Source organism: Corvus cornix, chromosome 4A, assembly GCF_000738735.6.
Source record: "Corvus cornix cornix isolate S_Up_H32 chromosome 4A, ASM73873v5, whole genome shotgun sequence".
Classification (NCBI taxonomy): Eukaryota; Metazoa; Chordata; class Aves; order Passeriformes; family Corvidae; genus Corvus; species Corvus cornix.
This window is the reverse complement of record NC_047058.1, coordinates 18,704,006-18,723,302: the sequence shown is the minus strand read 5'-3', so window position 1 is coordinate 18,723,302 and position 19,297 is coordinate 18,704,006. Positions and strand designations below refer to the sequence as shown.

At 48.7% G+C, this 19,297-nt stretch overlaps 1 protein-coding gene across 2 annotated transcripts in view; it reads right to left on the bottom strand.

The window, feature by feature from the left end:
- Positions 1-205: 205 nt before the first annotated feature.
- LOC104691608 (ligand of Numb protein X 2-like) overlaps positions 206-19,297 on the bottom strand; it is a 29,321-nt gene continuing 10,229 nt past the window's right edge. For both annotated transcript variants that reach the window (XM_039572203.1, XM_039572202.1), the window contains 9 exons: positions 16,681-17,121; positions 13,974-14,200; positions 12,446-12,642; positions 10,875-11,240; positions 8,762-8,941; positions 7,569-7,743; positions 7,187-7,397; positions 3,231-3,389; positions 206-2,238 (listed from right to left, as the gene is read on the bottom strand). In XM_039572203.1, coding sequence (XP_039428137.1) covers positions 2,103-2,238; positions 3,231-3,389; positions 7,187-7,397; positions 7,569-7,743; positions 8,762-8,941; positions 10,875-11,240; positions 12,446-12,642; positions 13,974-14,200; positions 16,681-17,069 — 2,040 coding nt within the window. In that variant the 5' untranslated portion in view covers positions 17,070-17,121 and the 3' untranslated portion in view covers positions 206-2,102. The remainder of the gene's footprint in view (positions 2,239-3,230; positions 3,390-7,186; positions 7,398-7,568; positions 7,744-8,761; positions 8,942-10,874; positions 11,241-12,445; positions 12,643-13,973; positions 14,201-16,680; positions 17,122-19,297) is intronic.

Below are 19,297 nucleotides of genomic sequence, written 5' to 3'. Positions count from 1 at the left end.
GTGTTGGGATGTGGGGTTTACTGGTGTTAAGGGATTTTTCCCAGCCACAGTGTATTCCAGGATAGTCCAGCTCCTTTCCTGGGAGGAGCAAAGACAATTACACAGTTTCCTGCCTCCTGGGGTCAGGTTTTTGTTTGAGGTGACCCATTCTGGGGGCAAGAGCTGCTACGTGGAAAGAAAAGGTAAAGACCACACCTCTAACCCATATTTTTCAGCAATACAACAATAATTTATAAAGGCATCAAAACAAATTCAACATCTATTAACAAGCTGATTTTGGAAACAAAATTTAAATTACAAGGACATTTCAGTGAAGTTGAAGGCACCTTGAAAGGAGATGGAGTAAAAATGGTTCTGCAGCCTCCTCCTCCCTCCCACTGCCCACATCAATATTTACTGTTCCAGGCACAGATTCTGCCCATTGATTAGAAAGAGATAAAAAATTGCTTCATGTTTTTGTGTCCCAGTGAGGTCAATGACGAGTTTTCCTTTGGGGATTATTTTTCTCTTGGCATTCAGCAGAACAACAGGAAAACAGCCCTGGAGCCCAGGTAGCCCCAGTTGTGCTGTCACGAGTCCCCAGGGATGTTCCCAGCCAAACCAAGGCTGCTGTGAGGATGGAGCCACGCTCCTGCTGGGTCCTGGGCTCTGGGCCAGGCCCTGCTGTCCCTGCCCACAGCTCAGGAAGTGAAGTCACTGTGTGTAAACAAGGCCCAGGGACAGCAAATGACAAAGTGCCAGTCCAGGAGAAGCTTCAGCCAGGGCTGGCCTCTTCCCTGCAGGGCTGCTACAAGGAATTAAACATTCATTCGAGGCAGCATTTGGACAGGGACAGACTCCTTGGATTCTTACAAAGCTGCTCCTGCAAAAGGTGTGGCAGAGGCAGCACAGGAGGAGAAGATCTCTCAGTGCAAGCTGGTTTGAGAAAAACCCATCATTTCTACTGCTCATTAAGCTGCTGAAAAAGGGAATTGCTTCAGGTGGAGTTTGCAAGGAGGAACTTTCACAGTGTCAGAGGTCAAACCAACCTGCCCAAGCTTCAGTTCTTTAATTCTAAATTTGAACTGCACAGTGGGTTTGAACTGAAGCCAGGCTGGGCACAGTCTCCTTCTGGAGGTGACATTTCCTGCAGCCAAGGATGCTTTGAGCTTCCCCTGATCCCATGAGTTGGTATTTTGCTCCAGCTGCAAGAGGGCCACGAACAGAACTGCAGGAGAAATGTCACCTGCCTGGCAGTCCAGGTGCTCCTGCCCCTGCCTGACCTCTGCCCCTCAGCACTGGAAACAGATGAAAATAAGACAGGAGGCTGGGCCAGGGGAGTCTGTTACCAGCCTGTTCACTTCCTCACCCACCTTCTGGGGGAAAAGCTGCTTTTATCCATCCTAAAACCAGGGCAACTTGTGTGCAGCAGGAGTGAACCTTGCCCTTGACCTTTGGTAAAGTCACTGCAACATCGTATTTCAGTGAAAGCACTCTTGCTGATACCTTTGAGAGTGGTTCTTTAAGCTGTTGAAATTGTCACTTTGCAATAAATCAGTGGAGCTGGCAGGATCCTCAATCAGGATTTGTGACAGGACCCTCATACAGGTAACACAGCTCCTCCAGGCTGACTGTGGGGTTCTGATGTATTAACGCATTCCTTGGGTTACTGACACCTAAAAGGAAGAGGACTGGGAAATCCTGGTAACTAGGAAATGCCTAATTGGCTCCCCATCCTTACAGATTTAGTAGCTGCTTTTAAAAGCCTTTGTTTTAACCCATTCAGATACTCAGTGGAAAGCAGAGCCCTAAAATCAAGGAAAGCTTCAGCAGCCTCCAGGGCAGGTTGTGGAGAAACTGGGAAGAGCTTTCTCTGCACCACCAATCCTAAGGAGCTTTAATGAGCCTGGGAAGCTCCAACAAGTGTTGGATTAACCCTTACTTTGAATTCAACATCCAGATTTGTTGGTAAAATGTTTTCCACAAAAAGGAAGCAAGGAGTCTTCCACGGCAATGCCCCAGGAGTAGGAGTGGAGCAGTCCCTGTCTCTCTGTCAGGGGTGGCTCTGTGTGGTTCCCAGCTGCTGGTGGATACCTGGAAGTGCTGGGGGTTTGCTGGAGCTGTCACACGAGGCTCCCTGGCCAGGACACCACGGTCAGGGTGACTTTGTTCCTCTGCTCCTTCAGCATTGGGATTAATTCTGAGTTGCTCATTCCTATTGCTGGCACTCCGTTCACTGCCACAATTTCATCTCCACACCTGCCCAAAGACAGGATCCAGTCAGGACAAGGGTTCATTATTAACACTGCACCCACGGTCACCCTGAGCCCACCCTGAGCCAAACCATCAACTCCTCCTTGAAAGAACTTTTTCTCTGGAGTCAGAGGGGAAGGGAGAAGGAGGCCCCTGCTGGTGCTGGGGTGGCATCAGTGAGGGGCAGCAGGAGCGTGCCCAGCAGGGCAGGCAGCAGAGGGAGGAGTGGTGCTGGTAAAACACTGATGCCCCAGGTCAGCCCTGCAGCTCCAGGCCCTGAGCTGCTCTCCAGCGGCTCCACTGCCACCATCAGAGGTGTGAGAGGGACCTGCCCCTCTCTGGCACACCCAGCGCCTTCTGAGGGGTGCGAGGTGCTGAGCCCCCACAGCCCTGTCCCAGCGCTCAAACGGGAGCCCAGCTGAGCCCGGCTCTCCCACCTCGGCACTGGGAGCAAAGCCCAGCTCCCTACCCGCAGCTGTGTCCCCTCCCTCTGTCCGTGGCAGCCCCGCCTGCAGAGGAGCCAGCTCTGCATCCCAGAGCTACCTGCGGCATCCCCCAGCCCCACCCCTGCTCCTCCCGCTGGGATCTGTCACCACCAAAATCACTTCAGCAAAGCTCCAGTTGAGTTTCCTGCACGGGAGGGCTTTTGTTGCTTGCGTTGGGATACTTTCCCAAATCCCAGAGGTTTTATACTCTGGAACCCCCAAGATTCATCTCAAACCCCTTTCTACTTTTACCTAATTACTCAATTAAACCCTTCACAGTTAGGTTTTAAAAATTCCCGTAAATTCCTTTTCGTTGCATATTTATGGCGGAACCCAAACGCTGCTTAATGCAGGGCTCGTTTGTTACAGGTTTGGCAACAGTATTAACTCTCAAATCAGAGGAAGAACGAGTAATTAACTCGGAGCTGAGCTCCTTCCAAGGGTCAAAGAGTCTTGGGAAACCCCCCCAGCACTGGTGGTGGTGATGATGATTCCCGGGTACCCCACACCTACTTGAGTTTCCTGTCCCGGAATGCCGGAGTCCCGGGCACGATGGTTTTGATGAAGAAGGGTTGGTTTCCTTTGCTTTCCTCAAAGCCTCCCACGATGCTGAAGCCCCAACTTTCCAGGTTGCCTTTACTAAGGACAATATCTTGACAGAAGTGAAGGTAACTGTGTCAAAAACAGAGAGGTTATGAGGAAAATTGCCCAAGCAAGAATTTGTTTTCCCTCATGGAAAGCACAGCTATGTAACAGCCTCATTGTCCTGGTTTTTTTGGGATTTGAGACACCCCTTTGCAGGGCATGTCAGAGGGTTAATTCTCAAATGGGATGATGCCAGACCTTTAGAAATCTTTTCTCAGTGTTGTCAGCACTGGTTTAGGAGCTAACAGGAAATCACCCAGCTCTAAAGGGCTTTGGGACCTGCAAGACTCCTGAATAACTTTGTGAATTCTGCTAATGAACAGCCACAGCACCAGTGACAAACCCAACTGAACAGTGAGCAGCAGCTACACCCATGCAATTAATGAGAGCAGAGGGTTTTTATTTCCTCGGTGCACTGCATTGGTACAAGGAAGGCTTTCAGCAGCTGGGCATCACTGGCAGCAAATGTGAGGGGCAGCAGCCTCCCTTCAGCTGCCAGGTCAGAGCAGGGAAGGGCTTTCCTGCAGGATCCAGGATGTCCAGTTCAGACACTGGGCTCCTTGGTGAGAGCTCCCCGGTTTTGGATGCCAGCCAGCGAGGTTTGTCCTCTCAGGGAGCCTGGGGAATGTGAGATGGAAGTGCCAGCAGCACTCGCTGCCCGAGCTGGTGGCACAGAGCCCCGCAAAGCCTTGGCGAGGCGACGCAGAAGGTGTGGCAGGAACGTCTCGTGTGCCCCGGCTCAGCTCAGGTTACATCCTGGCACCGAGGAGCTGTGAAACTGCAGCTCATCATCACCCCGCTGAGTTATTCCAGCAGCTAAACTTTTCCTAATAAACGTTTTTGCCTCAAGGGCTTTGCTTGAGCAGTTTGCAGAAGAGTTTCAGATTTCAAAAGCCTTCTCAGTTAACTTCTCACCAGGAGAAAGATCCAATTATCTACTTTCAAACTGTAATTTACTTTTGTAGGAGTTTTTCACACATAAACACCAGGAGACTCAGCTCGAGCTTACTGATTCCTCCATGGTTTCCTTCCACAGGCACCACGCAAGTGCAAAAACACAGCTCTAAGCCATGGCTGTGGCAGCTTCTGCAAATAAATAGCCCCAAGAGCAACAGCGGCAAGTGCTATGTCAGCACAGAACATAAATAAAAACATCAGGCACATCCTCCAGGAGCTGGAAAGGGCTGTTTGCTAGGAATCAGTTTTCCATATTAAAAAGGGGTTCTAGGAAGAGAAACTTTAACTCACTACGATCAAAAAGGACTGTGGGAAAAGAATTGGAGAGTTTAGGGAAGGTCGAGGTGCAGGTTTTATGGTGCCAGGCACGCTGCTGAGCTGGCAGTTCCCAGTCCCTGTTGGAATTTGGAGCTGCAGCAGGGCCGGGACTGGGAGCTCCTCACGGTTATTGTGGGAAGAGTCAGACTGGAGTCAGATAAACCCCAGGGAAGAGGGCAGCAGGAAAACTGCTTTTCCACCCCAAGACTTCACAAGCCACACAGTGCACTGCGCTTTCAAGAGGCAAAGGTTTTAGAGAGAAAAGATAAATCAGTCTGTAGAAGTTTTGTTTCTGATGCCTTTGGGATCCAGGGTGTGTTGGATTAGGACATGGGCCCAGTCCAAACCAGCTTTTGAGATGGCATTTTACACTATCAGTGGCTGCTATGGATTTAACATCACACTAGGAAGAAATCAAAGTTTCTGTTTAACAGAAACAGAAGGCACAGATTCAAGAATCGAGGCCTGAATGAAGCACTGGGGGCTCAAGCATTGCAAGGATCAAATACACTTCCCTAGCCTGAGCACTCATTTCAACTCACACCTTTCAGCATCAAGTCTGGGTTCAAACTAGAAAGAAATACATTCCTCTAAAAACAAAGGGGTATTTCTGCTGGAGCAGAGGAATAACTGAGGGGAAAAAGCTGAACAAACCCAAAACCACACATACAATAAGCTTGGAGCTTTCACCCTGCAGGACGTTCCAACACAGTCAGGCCACGGCAGCCAAAAGGAGCAGATCCCAGTGGAACAGCTGGTGCTGAGGGCACAGGGTCAAGGCTGGGCACATTTCTGGGGGTTTCTGTGATGTAGTATCAGTGTGGTGCACACAGGGCCTGTGCAGTGGACGTGCCTCTGCAGCACTGGGGGTTTGGCCCTGCAAACCCAGTTAGGGTGGGTCAGGAGCTCTCTGCAATGGGAACCAAACCACAGCACGTGGGGGCACTGGGATCTCACTGCAGCTGCACAGCCCTGAGCCAGCTTGAAATGCCAGAGGCACCCTGAACATCCCCAGGCGACAAACACGGGCTCTGTGGGTGACCAGCCAGTTGCTACCAGGTCTCACTGGGAGCAGATGGGAAAAGGAGAGAGGAAGCTCAGGAATTAACAGCCCCTTTTAGTGCTGGCAACAGGAGGAAGATTCTGTCAGATCCTGAAGTGGAATGACCTTGCTGCGTGCCTCCTACCAACCCTCACACCCAGAACTGCAGACAAATTCCAAGGCCAGAATTCAGGCTGGAGTAAAAGGAAGCGAAGAGCAGAAGGGGCACCTGGAATCACTTCTTGTTTCAGGAGTTGCAGTCAAATGAAGGGGGGAACATCAATGCCAACAGCAAAGGAGTTTCCAGGAATGCATTAAATGGAGGTAATGTCGGACACTCCTGAAATGAAGGCAGGGGATCCAGGAGCAGAGAAGACTCCAGTCCCTGCAGCAGGGTGTGGGGAAGCTGCACGTCACCCGACAGCCAGAAAAATTGGGAAAGGAAAAAAAGAAGCCCAGCCAGGTTTTGCCTTGCTAAAGTTCACTGCAGCAGCAGCACGAGGAGCAAACACCAGGCAGCATCGAGGGTTTGTGCCCAGGTTTGGGCTCTCCAAACCTGGAGAGATGCAGCTCAGGACCAGCTCACACCAGACCTGCCTGGAGCAGCCCAGCCAATTCCTGGGAGAGCAGAGGGAGATGGGAGGAGGTGCTGAGCACAGGCCAAGTACAGGAGACACAAAAGCTGCCTTTACCTGGGCTGGTTCGTTGAGCATTTACAGGCTGCTAGGTAACACAACAGAGGCTTTGTGAGTGGTTCCTCTTTAGGTGTCTCAAGAAACAAGGCTGTAAATGATCCAGGTGTCCCACAGCTGGTTTGGCTTTATGTTCCACCTGCAGATGCCCCTGCACTCAGCTGGGATGACAACAGACTCTGCCTTTCACAGTGTTTTTTGTGTAACTGCAAAAGGGAGGGAGCCAGAGGTTCACCTCTGCAGGAAGGAGAGGGAAATTCAAGCTTCACTTGGAACTTACCAGGTTAAAACCTGTGCTAAGGCTGTGGTGCAAAGCTTTGCAGCAGGAGAACTCAGCTCTGCAGAACCATTTGTGCTTCATGCTGAAGATGACGCAGTTACAACAGCCAAGAAGAATTAGACTGAAAGAATGTCTGCCCCTAAGTGAGATGATCAGATTAGAAACTCCCAGACAGCCCAGGTTGTGTTAGGGGATGCAGGAAGAACCACAGAGAGATTTCAGTCAGTACTTTAGCAGGGACTGTATCGAACATTGACTATTTCTCTTTGAAAAAGGGGTTTCAGGGCTTCTAAAGCATGGTTACTGTCCAACAGGAGTGTGGGAATGATGGCTCACTCCATAAAAACAGTGGAAGTTCCTTACACACTCATTATTCTATGATCTCATTGGCAAATAAGGCTTTCCACTGCCTTACAGCTAAACGGGAATACCAGGAATGCTTCCAAGTTCATCAACGAAGTAATTAATTTCTAGTGTTTGAGTGAAAGTCAACCCAGTAATTAACAGCTCTCTACACAGTCCCTGACAAACATACCTAGGCAATCCCAGCCACGTGATCCAGAGGGGAGACCAGCTGAATCCCTGCTCCCTGATGTCCAGGGCTGGCTCTGGGGAGTTCAGGGAGAGGATTTCCAAGGCTTTCAGTGTGACTGAGTGGGAAGCTGCATTGGATTTCAGTGCTGAGACAGCTTCATAGTAGTTCAGATGAGTCAAATCGATGCCGTTTATGCTCAGAAGTACATCCCCTGGGGATGAAATCAAATGGGATTATTACAGACCTTTGGCTATGGAGCCCATTCCAGCATCAAGGGCTCATGTGAACCCTGTTTCCAGCCTCTCTTCAGTGTCCAGGTCCAGCTTCCACTGAAGAAAACCCACAGTTCCTAAAGGATAAAGGGTCTGAGAGCCTCCCTTACCTCTCTTGATTCTGCCATCCCTGAAGAGGCATCCAATGGGCTGCACACTTGTCACATAGATGGGGAGCTTGTTTTTGTTATCCCTTCCACCTCCAATTGTGATTCCCAAAGATTCCTTTGGCTCCTTCTTTATTGCTACTGTCTTCTCATGACTTACATATCCCTGAGGCAAATCCTACAAAGGAATGACAGTACAAAATGCAGCTTCATTAATGCAATTAACAGGAGAAACCCAGCTCTGGAAGACAACATTTGTATCCTTAATCCAGAGCATTCCAGCAATGTTGCTGGCCAGCAAAGTCAGCTTCCCATGTCCTTGCTGTGGGTGGGAATCCAGAGCAGCATTCCTAAGGTGAGCCGCCAGAGCTGAGGCAGTGCTGTCCTAATGATCCTAAATCCATTTGCTGTAGGGAGATGCTCCCTCTGAGGAGGGGAATTTTGCACTGAGGAACAAGCTATGAGCTCATCTCAAGGCTGCTCATGCCAAGCAATGAAGCTCTCCCTGATTAAATGTTTAGGTTACAGTGAAGGCACACATCAGAGCACAGGCTGTATAAACAGGGTGTAAATGCTGCTCAGGGATTTAAATCCAGGAACCACACTGCAGCCACGCAGGACAGCTGCTCCCAGAGCTCCAGGGACACTGAAACACACCAGTCTGAGCGGCTGCAGCAGGTTTGTCACTCAGCTGGACATTCTACACACAGATTTTCTCTCTGGGTTCACCACACTGGGGATTGTCCTCTTGCTCCTGCTGCTTGTTGTGCCACACAAAGGGGTGGCAGACACACGCTGCAGTCACAGCGGGGTCACCTGGGGATTCTACTCCTGGACCATAAAGGCCTCTGGCTCCACACCAGCTCTTGTATCACTCCATGTGTGGGGCTTGATGCATGTCAAGAAGCAAATCCCAAGCATCTCATGGATGGCAAATTCCTCACTGCCCTTTTCCAGACTAGAAAGGATTAAACACCAGCTCTGCATCAACACTGAAGAAATTTTGACACCTTTTTCCCTTAAAGTGATGTTTCCCTGTAGATGACAACCTGGTCCTCCAGTTCCATAAGCTCCAAACCTGCCCAAGAACTGGAGCTGCTGATCAGCCTTCTGTGATCAAACACCATCACAGAACAGTACAATGCATCTACTAAACCAAGAATAAGCAGCACCTTTGCCTCATCTCCCAGCCCCACCTTCTGGTAGTTGGATTTTCGTCTGTAGTGGTTCTGGTCTGGTCGCCTCCGGTGGTGCACTGGGCTCCCCCCATTGCTGCTGCTGCTGCTGCTGTTGGAGGTGCTGCCATCCTCCACTGGCTCCCCCAGCTGCACCCCAGGCTGCCTCAGGATCACAAAGTTCACTCTGGATTCAGTGGTCTGCCCAGAGAAACAAAGAGTAGAAATTAAGAAGACAGAAAAAAGGGTTAGAAATGAGGGACAGCCCTCATTGCCTTGGGGAGAAAGAAGGGTTGGCATCAGTTCCTACAGATGTTCTCCAACAGCTCCACAATGTGATGCAAAGTCTTTTGTGAAGAGCCAGGGAATGTGACTGGAAAAAGAAAAAGGGAATTAGCAACCATGAGTCAGAAGGAACAGGAGTAAAGGCAGGCTTCACTCATGCCTCCCTCCCCCACAAACGCCAAACAAGAGAAGGTGGAAAGGGATGATTAATTCCTGCACTTCGGTATGAACAACCAAAATAGCATCTTGTGTTGTGCTACAGCATGAACAGAGCTGGAACACTGGCTGGTCCACACCATGACCATGACAAGCACTGGATGCTTTTACTGCACAGGAAGCTGTTCAAGCACTGTCCCTCCCAGCTCTGTTCATCTATTGTTCACCATCTCCCATCCCTTTTTTCCCCAGAGTACCTCTGGCCTGAGACTGCTGCCGGTTAAACACTTGGGCAGCTGCATGTCTGGCCTTGGCAGGGCTGCAGGGGAAGTGCTCACTATTGTTCCTGCTGCTCTCCTTGGGTTTGTTCCTTGGGATCACCTGACAGAACCTTATTGTGAAGGACTCACAGGGAAAGGCCCACGTGCTCCCTCCCCGCCCTGGATGACAGAAATGCAGTCGCTGCTCTCACTCCTTGCCACAGGACCCTGTTTCCCTGGTGCCACAGGGAATTCCCTGGCCTTGGAAGAGGGGCTCTTTAAGTTCCATTTAAGCAGGGATTTCAATTAGCCCTCAGAGGAACACATCACGTTTGGAAAACTGTCGCAGTTTTACACAAATGTCACTTCCAAAGAGATTCAACCCCAAACCTCATTAAGCCAGTTCTGAGACTTTGGCTGCTGGTTCCAGTGGGATCAAAAGAGTTCCTCATATGGGAGTTGTGTGTGCACACTGCAACAGGAATGCAGCAGCACTTGTGGGATGCAAACAAATTCTAAGAGGCCATAGAACGGAAGCACACGCACAACATAAAAAGGATCTCAGTGCTGGAACTCTGCTCTTTCTCCCATGGCACTGCACTCCTCTGATAACTGTGAAGAGAACTGGCTCTCCCTCCTGCTGACCTCACATCCTTTCTGGGATATAAACAGAATGGGATGAGGTGCATTGTGTCAGGATCTGTAGATAAAAACACAAACTGGAGGCACTCTCCTGGGGAGATAAAGAATTTAAACTGATCTATGTGATATCTGCTGCACATGCAGCAATCCTTAATCCTTTAACCAGAATTCCTTGCCCACTCCTTCCACCAAAACCTCTGGCATGCTGCAACAGGAGCACATTCCACAGGGAAAGACCAACTCTCTTCCACCCATTTAGTACCTTGGAATGTTTTTAGCCTGAAGTGCCCCACGTTGTTTTCCAGTCTCTCTCTTCCCAAATACAGGTAAAATGGGGAGAAAGGGCTTCAGATCAGTCCAAAGGGATCTGTTCTGTGCTGCCAGCCCACCCCATGTCCCAGCCAGCACCTTCAGTGTCACTGTTGGAAGCACAAAAGGCTGCCCTGATGCCTCCCTGTCTGCTGCAGTGCATACCAACATTGCCTCTGCAAGGCTGAGAGGCTGCAAACACCACCCAGGAAATCCAATCTCCTCAGATGAACTCCTGAGCCATGAGCCACTGCTTCCCCTCAGCCCTGTCAGGGATGACTCACATGGATTCCCACTCTTGGTGTTTATCTTCCTTTGGAAGCGGTGCTTCCCACACATCCGCAGGGGAGTCGCTTTCCATGCAGGAGATTTGGGGCAGTGCAGGTTGCCCTGGTGCGTTCTGTTAGCCCCAGCTCAGAACAGGAGCCCTGGATCAGCCACACAGAGCCATTTCCACACAACCTCTCCATGTCTGAGCTCACCTGGATTATCTGGGCAGCAGCCTCAGGAGTTCCTTGCCTCAAATCCTGGCCATTTATTGACAGGACTCTGTCGTTCCGACTCAGCTTTCCATTCTTGGCTGCCAAGCCTCCCTCTAAGAGGTCCAGAATAAAAATCCCTGCCTCGTCAGTCTTCCTGATCAGTTTGATTCCCAAGGGTTCCGATCGGTCTCTCTTCACCAAGGTGACGTGGATCACTTCCCGGTTTGTAGCAGTGGGATCCTGCTGTGCAGTCTTGTTGGAAAAGCCCTTCTCCTGCAGGACCATGAGGTGGAGAACAGGGCCTGGGTGGCGCAGGAAGGAGACAGCCTGGCAGTGAGTCACACTGCTGATGTTGACGCCATTCACCTACAGAGACAAACAAAGCACTCGCTAATCAGAGCCCACATTAATTAGGCACTGTCCGCAGTGTGGGGCATGGCCAGGCTGGAGCAGGATGGGAAACTCCCTGTGCAATCTCTGACTCGGATGCACATTAGGGAGCAAAGTCTTCTAAAACAGAATGAAGAAAGCTGACAGAATTAGACTGTAATTGGTGAATAATTGATGACAGGGACAAGACAGGACAACCCACACAACCAACAAATCTGAAACTGCAAAATGTTCAATCATTCCTTCCATCCCATGGCAAGGCAGATCTGCTTCCAGTGTTCAGTACAGACTGGGAGAAGACTCCAATCTCCACTTTTGAGTGGTCCATCGTCTACAAGCTTCTGGAATCACCCATCCAATTATACTTTTACCAGGGTGACCCTGAGAAGGCAACATTTTGCTTGATGTTGTCATGTCAGACTCTGCAGTCTTTTAGGATGTTAATAGGGGTCCCAAGTGTGGGACCTGCCCTATTTACTGAGACATGGACAATCGAGCTGGATAAAACAGGAGTCACTCCATTGTTCTATCTGAGAAACCAACTCAGAGATCTCATTGGCCACTCGTGTGTGCGGGCTGCCAGCCCCTCCTGATGCCCAATCCCATGGGATAATGAGGATTTACTGCTTGTCAGATGATTGGGCAGCCATGGCTGGAGGTGCTAACAGTTGTCACCACGTGTACAGGGTGTCACCTCAGTCACTCAGGGCCACACGGCCCCAGTGGTGTGGGCAGTGCCCGGGCCGTGGGTCAGGCTGGGGCTGGAGCTCTGCATTACTCACACTTTGGAGCTGATACTCACTGCAAGTCAGCAGCTCTCACCCTGGACCTGCCCATGGAGAATATGCAGCTTAAGCAACACAGTGCAGCAAGCAATTATGAGACTTCCTAACTAGAGCAGAGAAATGGGGCTGCTGTGTGAAATTTGTCAGGTAGGAATCTTTCACTTTATCCAAAATGGTCTAAATTTCAAAAAGCTGTCAAATATCCCAGAGAAATATGTGTCTGACTGGAAGGAACCCCAAAAGTGTGTTCCTGAGCCCCAGCAGACACACAGTGCTGCTGACACAGATCTGATCAATGCTCTAAAACCCTGAGCTGCAGAGATTTCCCAGTTCTTCCAGGCACCCTCCTCCCCCAGTCAAGGGAAGCAATGGGGCTGCCAGGGGGGTTTTTCCTACCTCAAGGATGTGATCCCCAGGAGCAATTCTTCCATCAGCAGCAACCACAGAGTCCCGCAGCACCTCCTGAACAACGATGTTCCCTAGGGGGGTGTCCTTACCCCCAACTATCCTCATCCCCAGCTCTTCCTCTGGATCTTCCCGGTGGATTTCAATGGTGGTGGTTTCAGCCACAAGACTGGTTCTCTGAGGAAGGTCTGGTTGTGGAAATTGAAGAGAAAAAGCAACACATTAACAGAATTTTCCTTTTCACAGCACCCTGAGATTCAAACCCCTGGCAGGTTTTGTTCAATGTAGCATCTGGAGGGAAAGCAGCTATCAGGAGACCTAAGGTCACATAAAAAGCTTAAAATCCCTCTTCTTTACAGTTTCTCCAGAATTTCCCCCATTTTCTCCTATTTTATGGTGAATTCAAAAACTCTTTATTGTTGTTGCTTGGGGTTTATTAAAGGGCATTCAGTATGGTTTGGCTATATTTAGAGGTTTATTTTTCTCCTGTGACAGCTGGCCTGCTAGGAGCACGCACACAACAAATTCCAATTTCCATGATGCCCATGAGGGAAAGGGACTACCCAGCTGTAATTACTGCTCTGCAACTTCCTTCCTCTAATTTCCTTTGCTCCCCTTTTCCCATCCCCCCTGTAAAACAGGAGGAATGTTTGGCTGTTTCACAGCATACTGGATATTAAGCAATGCTGCACTTTGAAGACGAAAGTTGTTGTGAGCAAGTGGGATGAGATCTCCCAGCATGGGGACACTCAGGCAGGCCCAGCACTGCCTGGCAGGGTGAAGGACAGGTGTCACACCAGAGATGCAAAACCTGCTCCAGGTGTGCTTTGGGAAAAAGCCAGCAGGGAACTGAACTGACCTGTGAGTTACCTCTGTCCCAGGCACAGGGGTTGTCAGCTCCAGCGCCTGCACATGTGGAAGCTGAGCCTAACTTTGAGACAAGGCACTGAGGTTTCCATGCTGCTGCCTCCTACCAAGCTGAGACAAGTGCTGCTACACTGAAGTGGAGATGGTTATTTGATCTGCGAGGCTTTCAGAGCTGCCTGTTAATCCAAAACCTAACTTATGCTAGAAAAACACCAGGAGGGAGGTGCTGACCACTCCAGGATACTGACTGTATATTTAACTCTGCTAACAAGATTAAAAAGAACCTGGAACACTTCCTAGTTACTAATTATTTGGCTTCTACAAGGGCTTTAAGTGCTCCACGTTCACAGTGACAGGGACTGCCTTTGTTTCTCCACAGAATACTGCAAATACTCACTGCAGTCTAGCAGAGACTCTCCAAATGGTTTTGCACAGTTTAGAGCTTGTGAGCAGACTCTGCCACCCCTGGTGCACAAGAATGCATCTCCCTTCTGCTCAAGGAAAGAGATGCCTCTGATGGCTACTAACGGCTGAGCAGCATTGAGGATGACTGACAGTGCTGGGGACACTTAAAAATTTAATTTTTTGAGATAATTACATCATTTTTATATCATGAAAGATAAATACATAGTTCCACTTCGCAAACTCTCACCTTCTTCAGTCTCCTCAAAAGCCGGATTAACCAGTCCAGGCTCTGTAGTCCCCAGTGACACCACAGCAGCTCCAGAGCTTTCTGCCACAAGTGAGGAGCCTCCACTTGGGACCTCTGAATCCTTGGGCGTGTTTGTGTCCCCCTTGGCAGGAGGATCTTCCTTCCCTTTGGAAATGGGATTCTTTTTCCGCTGGAGTTCAGATTTGTATTTCTTAAACCCAGAGCACCTGGAGAGAGATTGGCAGTGACTGTCAGTGACTGTCTCTGCCTGGGCAGGGGACCCAGCACATGAAAGCTCTGACAAACCTGTGGGAAGAAGCTTGTTCCAAATCTCACCAGGGCAGTGCTGGTGCCTCAGATGCCGAAATTGATTCTCATCTGACATTCAGTTTCTACTTATACAAGTATCAGCTTAAGAGCAGCCTTGTTACTTCACTACTTTAGAAATTATTAAGCAAATTATTTGAAAAAGAAGAATGTAATAGAAACAGGAGTCTCCCTTGCTAAATATTTACCTGGCAAACACTCCACGAGGAAAACAAGCCTTCTTAAATATAAGCAAATACTGAGCTCTGTAGGAACTGTACCTCGAAAAAATCTATATTTCTATTTCACTTTGTGAAAGAAAGTGGCTCAAGTTTCAAGCTCAGCCTTGAATTAGGCTTTGTTTTAACCCACCAGCTACACACAAGAGCAGCAAGGGAGAATTGGGCATTTTCTGTTGTGGAATGAGACCTGACCCTGGACCTGGTCCACTCCCAGTCCATGCAGTTGATGGCTCTACCTGAATGGGAGCAGTTTAGTTCCTGATCCCACTGACTGCTCCCCACAGAGATCCCAGAACGGGGATGGAATTGTGCCCTGGATGCAGATACACCATCACCAGCCTGTCTCAGCACTAATGGGTGAGGAAGAACAGCTCTTTTATCATGAGGATTTATAAAAAAGGTGACAGGTGAGGAGGTGATAAATGCAAAAACATCACTTTCAGAGAGATGAGTGGTATTGGGTGCGTATCAGAGTCTCTTTTCAAATTAAACTGACTTATTTACACTCTGGCTAAAGAAGTCTCATCCCAGTATTACTTCCTCTGGTTTATTCCTACTCATTTATTTTCCAAGCAGTAAAATAACCCTGAACTTAATGACAGCACCTGACTGATGCATTTGTGCACATGCCCCTCTTAAGGTATCAAAACACAAACTCAATTTGCAAAAGGCAGGGAAATCCCCCAAGAAAATAAGTTACTATGCGCTTCTTATTTCCTTAAAACTACTACTATCAGTTAATGCCACTTAAAACAAAAAAAACCCACCCAAATCCCAGTGCAATTTTCTTGTCTTTTAATTTTCTTCCCCACTTTTCAGTCTGACTGTGCCCACAGGTGAAGTAGGCTGGAATCTTAGAACACTCTGTCCCCAAGAAAGATACAAACAACTGTGAAACACAGAACAGAACGATACAGTTTCCAGGCAGGCCTCTAACGCAAACATTTCAGGTGCCTCCCTCCCCTGTGCTAACTCCTGAGCCAGAGGGATTAACGAGTGACAGGAGTTTACTGATAGCAGGGCAGATTTGCAGAGCAGAGGAAGGCCCAGCCCTGGTGGGAGCCATGGCCCCAGCCCTGCAGCCCGAGCACTCAGCCCAGCCTGATAACGAGCAGCCAGTACAAAGGGCTGCCTCAAGAAAAAGGAGATTATAAACTTTCACTGAAGGGAAAGGGGCACTCAAGCACCTTCCGTCCCTTCCCCTGGCTCTAACACCAGCTCTCAGCTCGTGGGAACTGGAGACAAGCAAGAACCACAAGGGTACATCCTTGGCCAGAACTGCAAAGGTATCCTAAGTGTACCTGTTCCCTGCTTGGCTTATTTTTGAAATATGTCATTGCTGCAGCAGCTACAGCTGAAGGAAACAAGCCTGTAGCATTTCTCATTGGCTGCTGACAAAAGGCAGCCTGCCAAGGAAGGTCTGTTCCACCTGCAGCAGGGCTTGCACTTAGCTCCCTTCCCTGCAAATCATTAACCAGGTAGGAACAAGGGTTCTCCAAGCACCATGGCAAGAGCTTTGTCACCTGCACTCCTTTTAAAGCAACAATATCCCGCCTGCCAACAGCTCAACCAGCAGTGGAAGCACCGAAAAGTCTCCCTTCCTCTGCACAAGAGGAACAGAAAAAAAAAAATAGTAATTTTCATTTGCTTCCCCTCTTCAGCAAAAGAATGAGAGAAGATAATGGAATTTTAAGTAGGTGATCCAGCAAGTGCATAATGTGCAGCTTGGAGGGACTTGCACTCTTTGAATCAAAGACTCATGTATTGTACATCTTAATTGGACCAATTAAACTGGCAGCACTGCACAATCCCTTGCTTTCAGAATGTTGACTTCATGCCTGTCTTTCTTCCCTACGCAAGGGAAACAAGAATAAGCTTGTTTGTAACAACTCCAGGCCTGGTGCTCCGGTTCAGGACCCACAGATGTCGGTTTAGTGTCTGCCTTCGACCTGAAGGTGAGCAGCTCACCCTTCTCCTCCAGAGCACGCACACAATTACACTGTCTTCACCCACCCACCTCTGCAGCCTCACCCTGGCATCTCTGGTGTCCCACCTTGCCCCAGTTCAGGAGCTGCTCTGAGAATGGATGGTTCTGATGAGCAGCACAACAGCCCTGGCATTGCACAAGGAGCAATGACAGGATGGAAAGGGGAATGCACCTGTTCTGCAGGTGAGCTTCCAGCTCACAGCGCTGCATGGTCTGCTGGCACTCGGCCTTGAAGGGACACAGCACAATCAGCTTATCCAGCAGGTTCCGGACCAGGAGGCTGGACTTGTGGCACTGCTGGAAGGAGAGCTTCTTCCGATCCATGGGACAGAAGTTGTACTCCTGCATGAAGTTCTCAAGGCACTTGAAACAGTACGTGTGTCCACAGGGCGTGTCCATGGGCTGCAGCAGGGGCTGCAGGCAGATGTGGCAGATGAGCTCATCGTCCACCTCGTCCTGGAAGTTGTAGAGGTGATTGTCCAGCAAGGGGTGGGCCTGGCCACACTCACAGCACAGCTCAGTGACCTGGGACACGGGTTCCTCTGCAATGGGGTCGGCCATGGCAGCCAGCACCAGGGAGGAGATTGTCACACAGCAGCTCTGCCACAGACCTCTAAGGAAAGGGAGAGAGAGAGATGTCCAGCCAACTGCCTGCTTTAAATCCAGCCAGTTAAAAATTAAACTGTATTCATGCCTTGAGCTTCCTCCCCCAGAATCTTCACCCCCACCTGCCCCCCGTAGGGCTCTTCCTTCCAGAACCAGCCTGTGAGTGAACAGCCCAGGGATCAGAGGATTCGAGGACCTCATTCAGCACAATATTTAAGCACGTGGATAAATTGAGGCTTAAACTACTTCACACACACACACCGGAGACACAGACTAAATAAACCCCGCCCAACAGATGGACTAGAAGAGCTGACACAAAAGTTGCACGTTCTTGGGGGAGAACAACCCAGCGAGGGAAGGAAAAGAAAGGATACACAAGACAGTGATTTTTAAACTTCCTCTGGCTTTCCAGATCATACCAAATATTTTAAAGACGTGTGTGGTGAAAAGCCAGTTTGGGGACTTCTGGTTGTTAGGATTTTTGTTTTGTATTTGGGGGGTGGGGAGGATGAGGCAAAAGAAGAGGAAGAAATTTCAAAAGAAACTTAAATCTAAACCACATTTCCTTCCTTTCAAGCCCACTCCCTTCAAAAAAATTTGTTTTAACAAACACTGCATTGTTCCCCACTCATCCATGCCTAAGTTCCCCCATGGAAACAAATTTCCTATAAAAAGGCTAAAGCTTCCTAAGTGGAAAAAACCTAAAGAATTGTCCACATCATTTGTTGTAATGTTAGAGAAAGGCTTGAGCCTCAGCTCCTTTCAGGCAGGGAGAGGAGGATAAGGGACAAACTGAGTCCTTTGTAGCTGCTGCTCTGATTTTAACAGAAATGTCTTCAGTCACATCCTTTCTGAATCCTGCCTGTTGTAATTAAATATAAAATTCACTTGAGTTTCCCAGCAGATTACAGGCACAGGGATGATTGCAGAGAGGATTTTTTTAACCTGGCAGTTATTTTAATGAAGTAGGAAATGTGGTATTAAAGGAAGCAAACTGTATTACACAGTGGGGGGTTTTGTGGTGGTGAGATGTTTTGAGGAGTTTTGGATTGGTGGAGGTTTTTTTAACTTTATGTAAAGAATCCCAGACTCTTTGAAAACAAAAAAATTGCGAAACTGTGATGAAATGGAAAATTTCTGAAAGATGATGTGGAAAATACCGGAAAACAATGGCTTTATCTGGAACAGGTAAAAGCCCAAGCAAGAGGGAACACTGGTCTGCACCAGCGCCTGGAGGACATGGCTGGCACACAGCACAACTCGGAGGAGGGGAGACAAGAACAATAAGACAGCAGGAACGGCAAGAAAAAATTAGTCATGGGTTTCTAATAAAAATCATACATCACTCCAATTAATTGTCAAGGTAAGTCAGCTATTTAATTAAAGGGAGAACGTATCACCAACAGAATCAGCCATTTCACAGGCGAATTTTTACCCAGCCATAGGAACTTGTTCACTTCAAAAGATTAAAACCTCACTGTCACGGTTCCAGGTGGGTACAAGAAGAGTTGTTTGCTTCTCCCTCCCCTGCTGAAGTGCCAGAAAACATCTTCCCCTTGAGGCTGGGTGAACATCCCTAACTCTTCTGTTTGCATTCCCTCCTTAACTCCTGTGTGGCTGACTCAGTGCTCCCCAAACCAAAACACAGCTCACAGACAGCACACAAGGAAATGAAAGCACATGTGTCCATGTCCTCCTCTCTTAGAAATCCCCCTGTCGTTTGGTGCTTGCCTCCACCTGAAACAGGCAGCCCTACTGTTTGCCTTATTTGCCTTTTTGCCAGGCTTCAGCTGATCTGGAATGATCTTACAGGTGAAAAAGGAACATTTCAACATCAGACCATCACTTAACATCTCCTACCAATTCTAATCAATCAGCTCAGCACCAGCAGTTAATGAAACACGAACCTTCCAAGGCAAACACCACCAATCAGACATACTTGTGCTTCGGGTTGGACTATTTGCATAAAACTTTGGCAGGTGATGAAACAAATCCACTTTCTCAGCAAAAACAAACCTCACAGTAGTTTTGCTGATAAACTACTTTTTTGGGTTTTTTTTCAGATTATTTCCCGAATTCATTCTCTGCTCTGTGTTTAAAGGTTACACAAGATGAATCCCATTGATGAGTAACATCTGAGTAATAACTTGTGGAAGATAAAAGTGTCACCACAATTTTGCTGC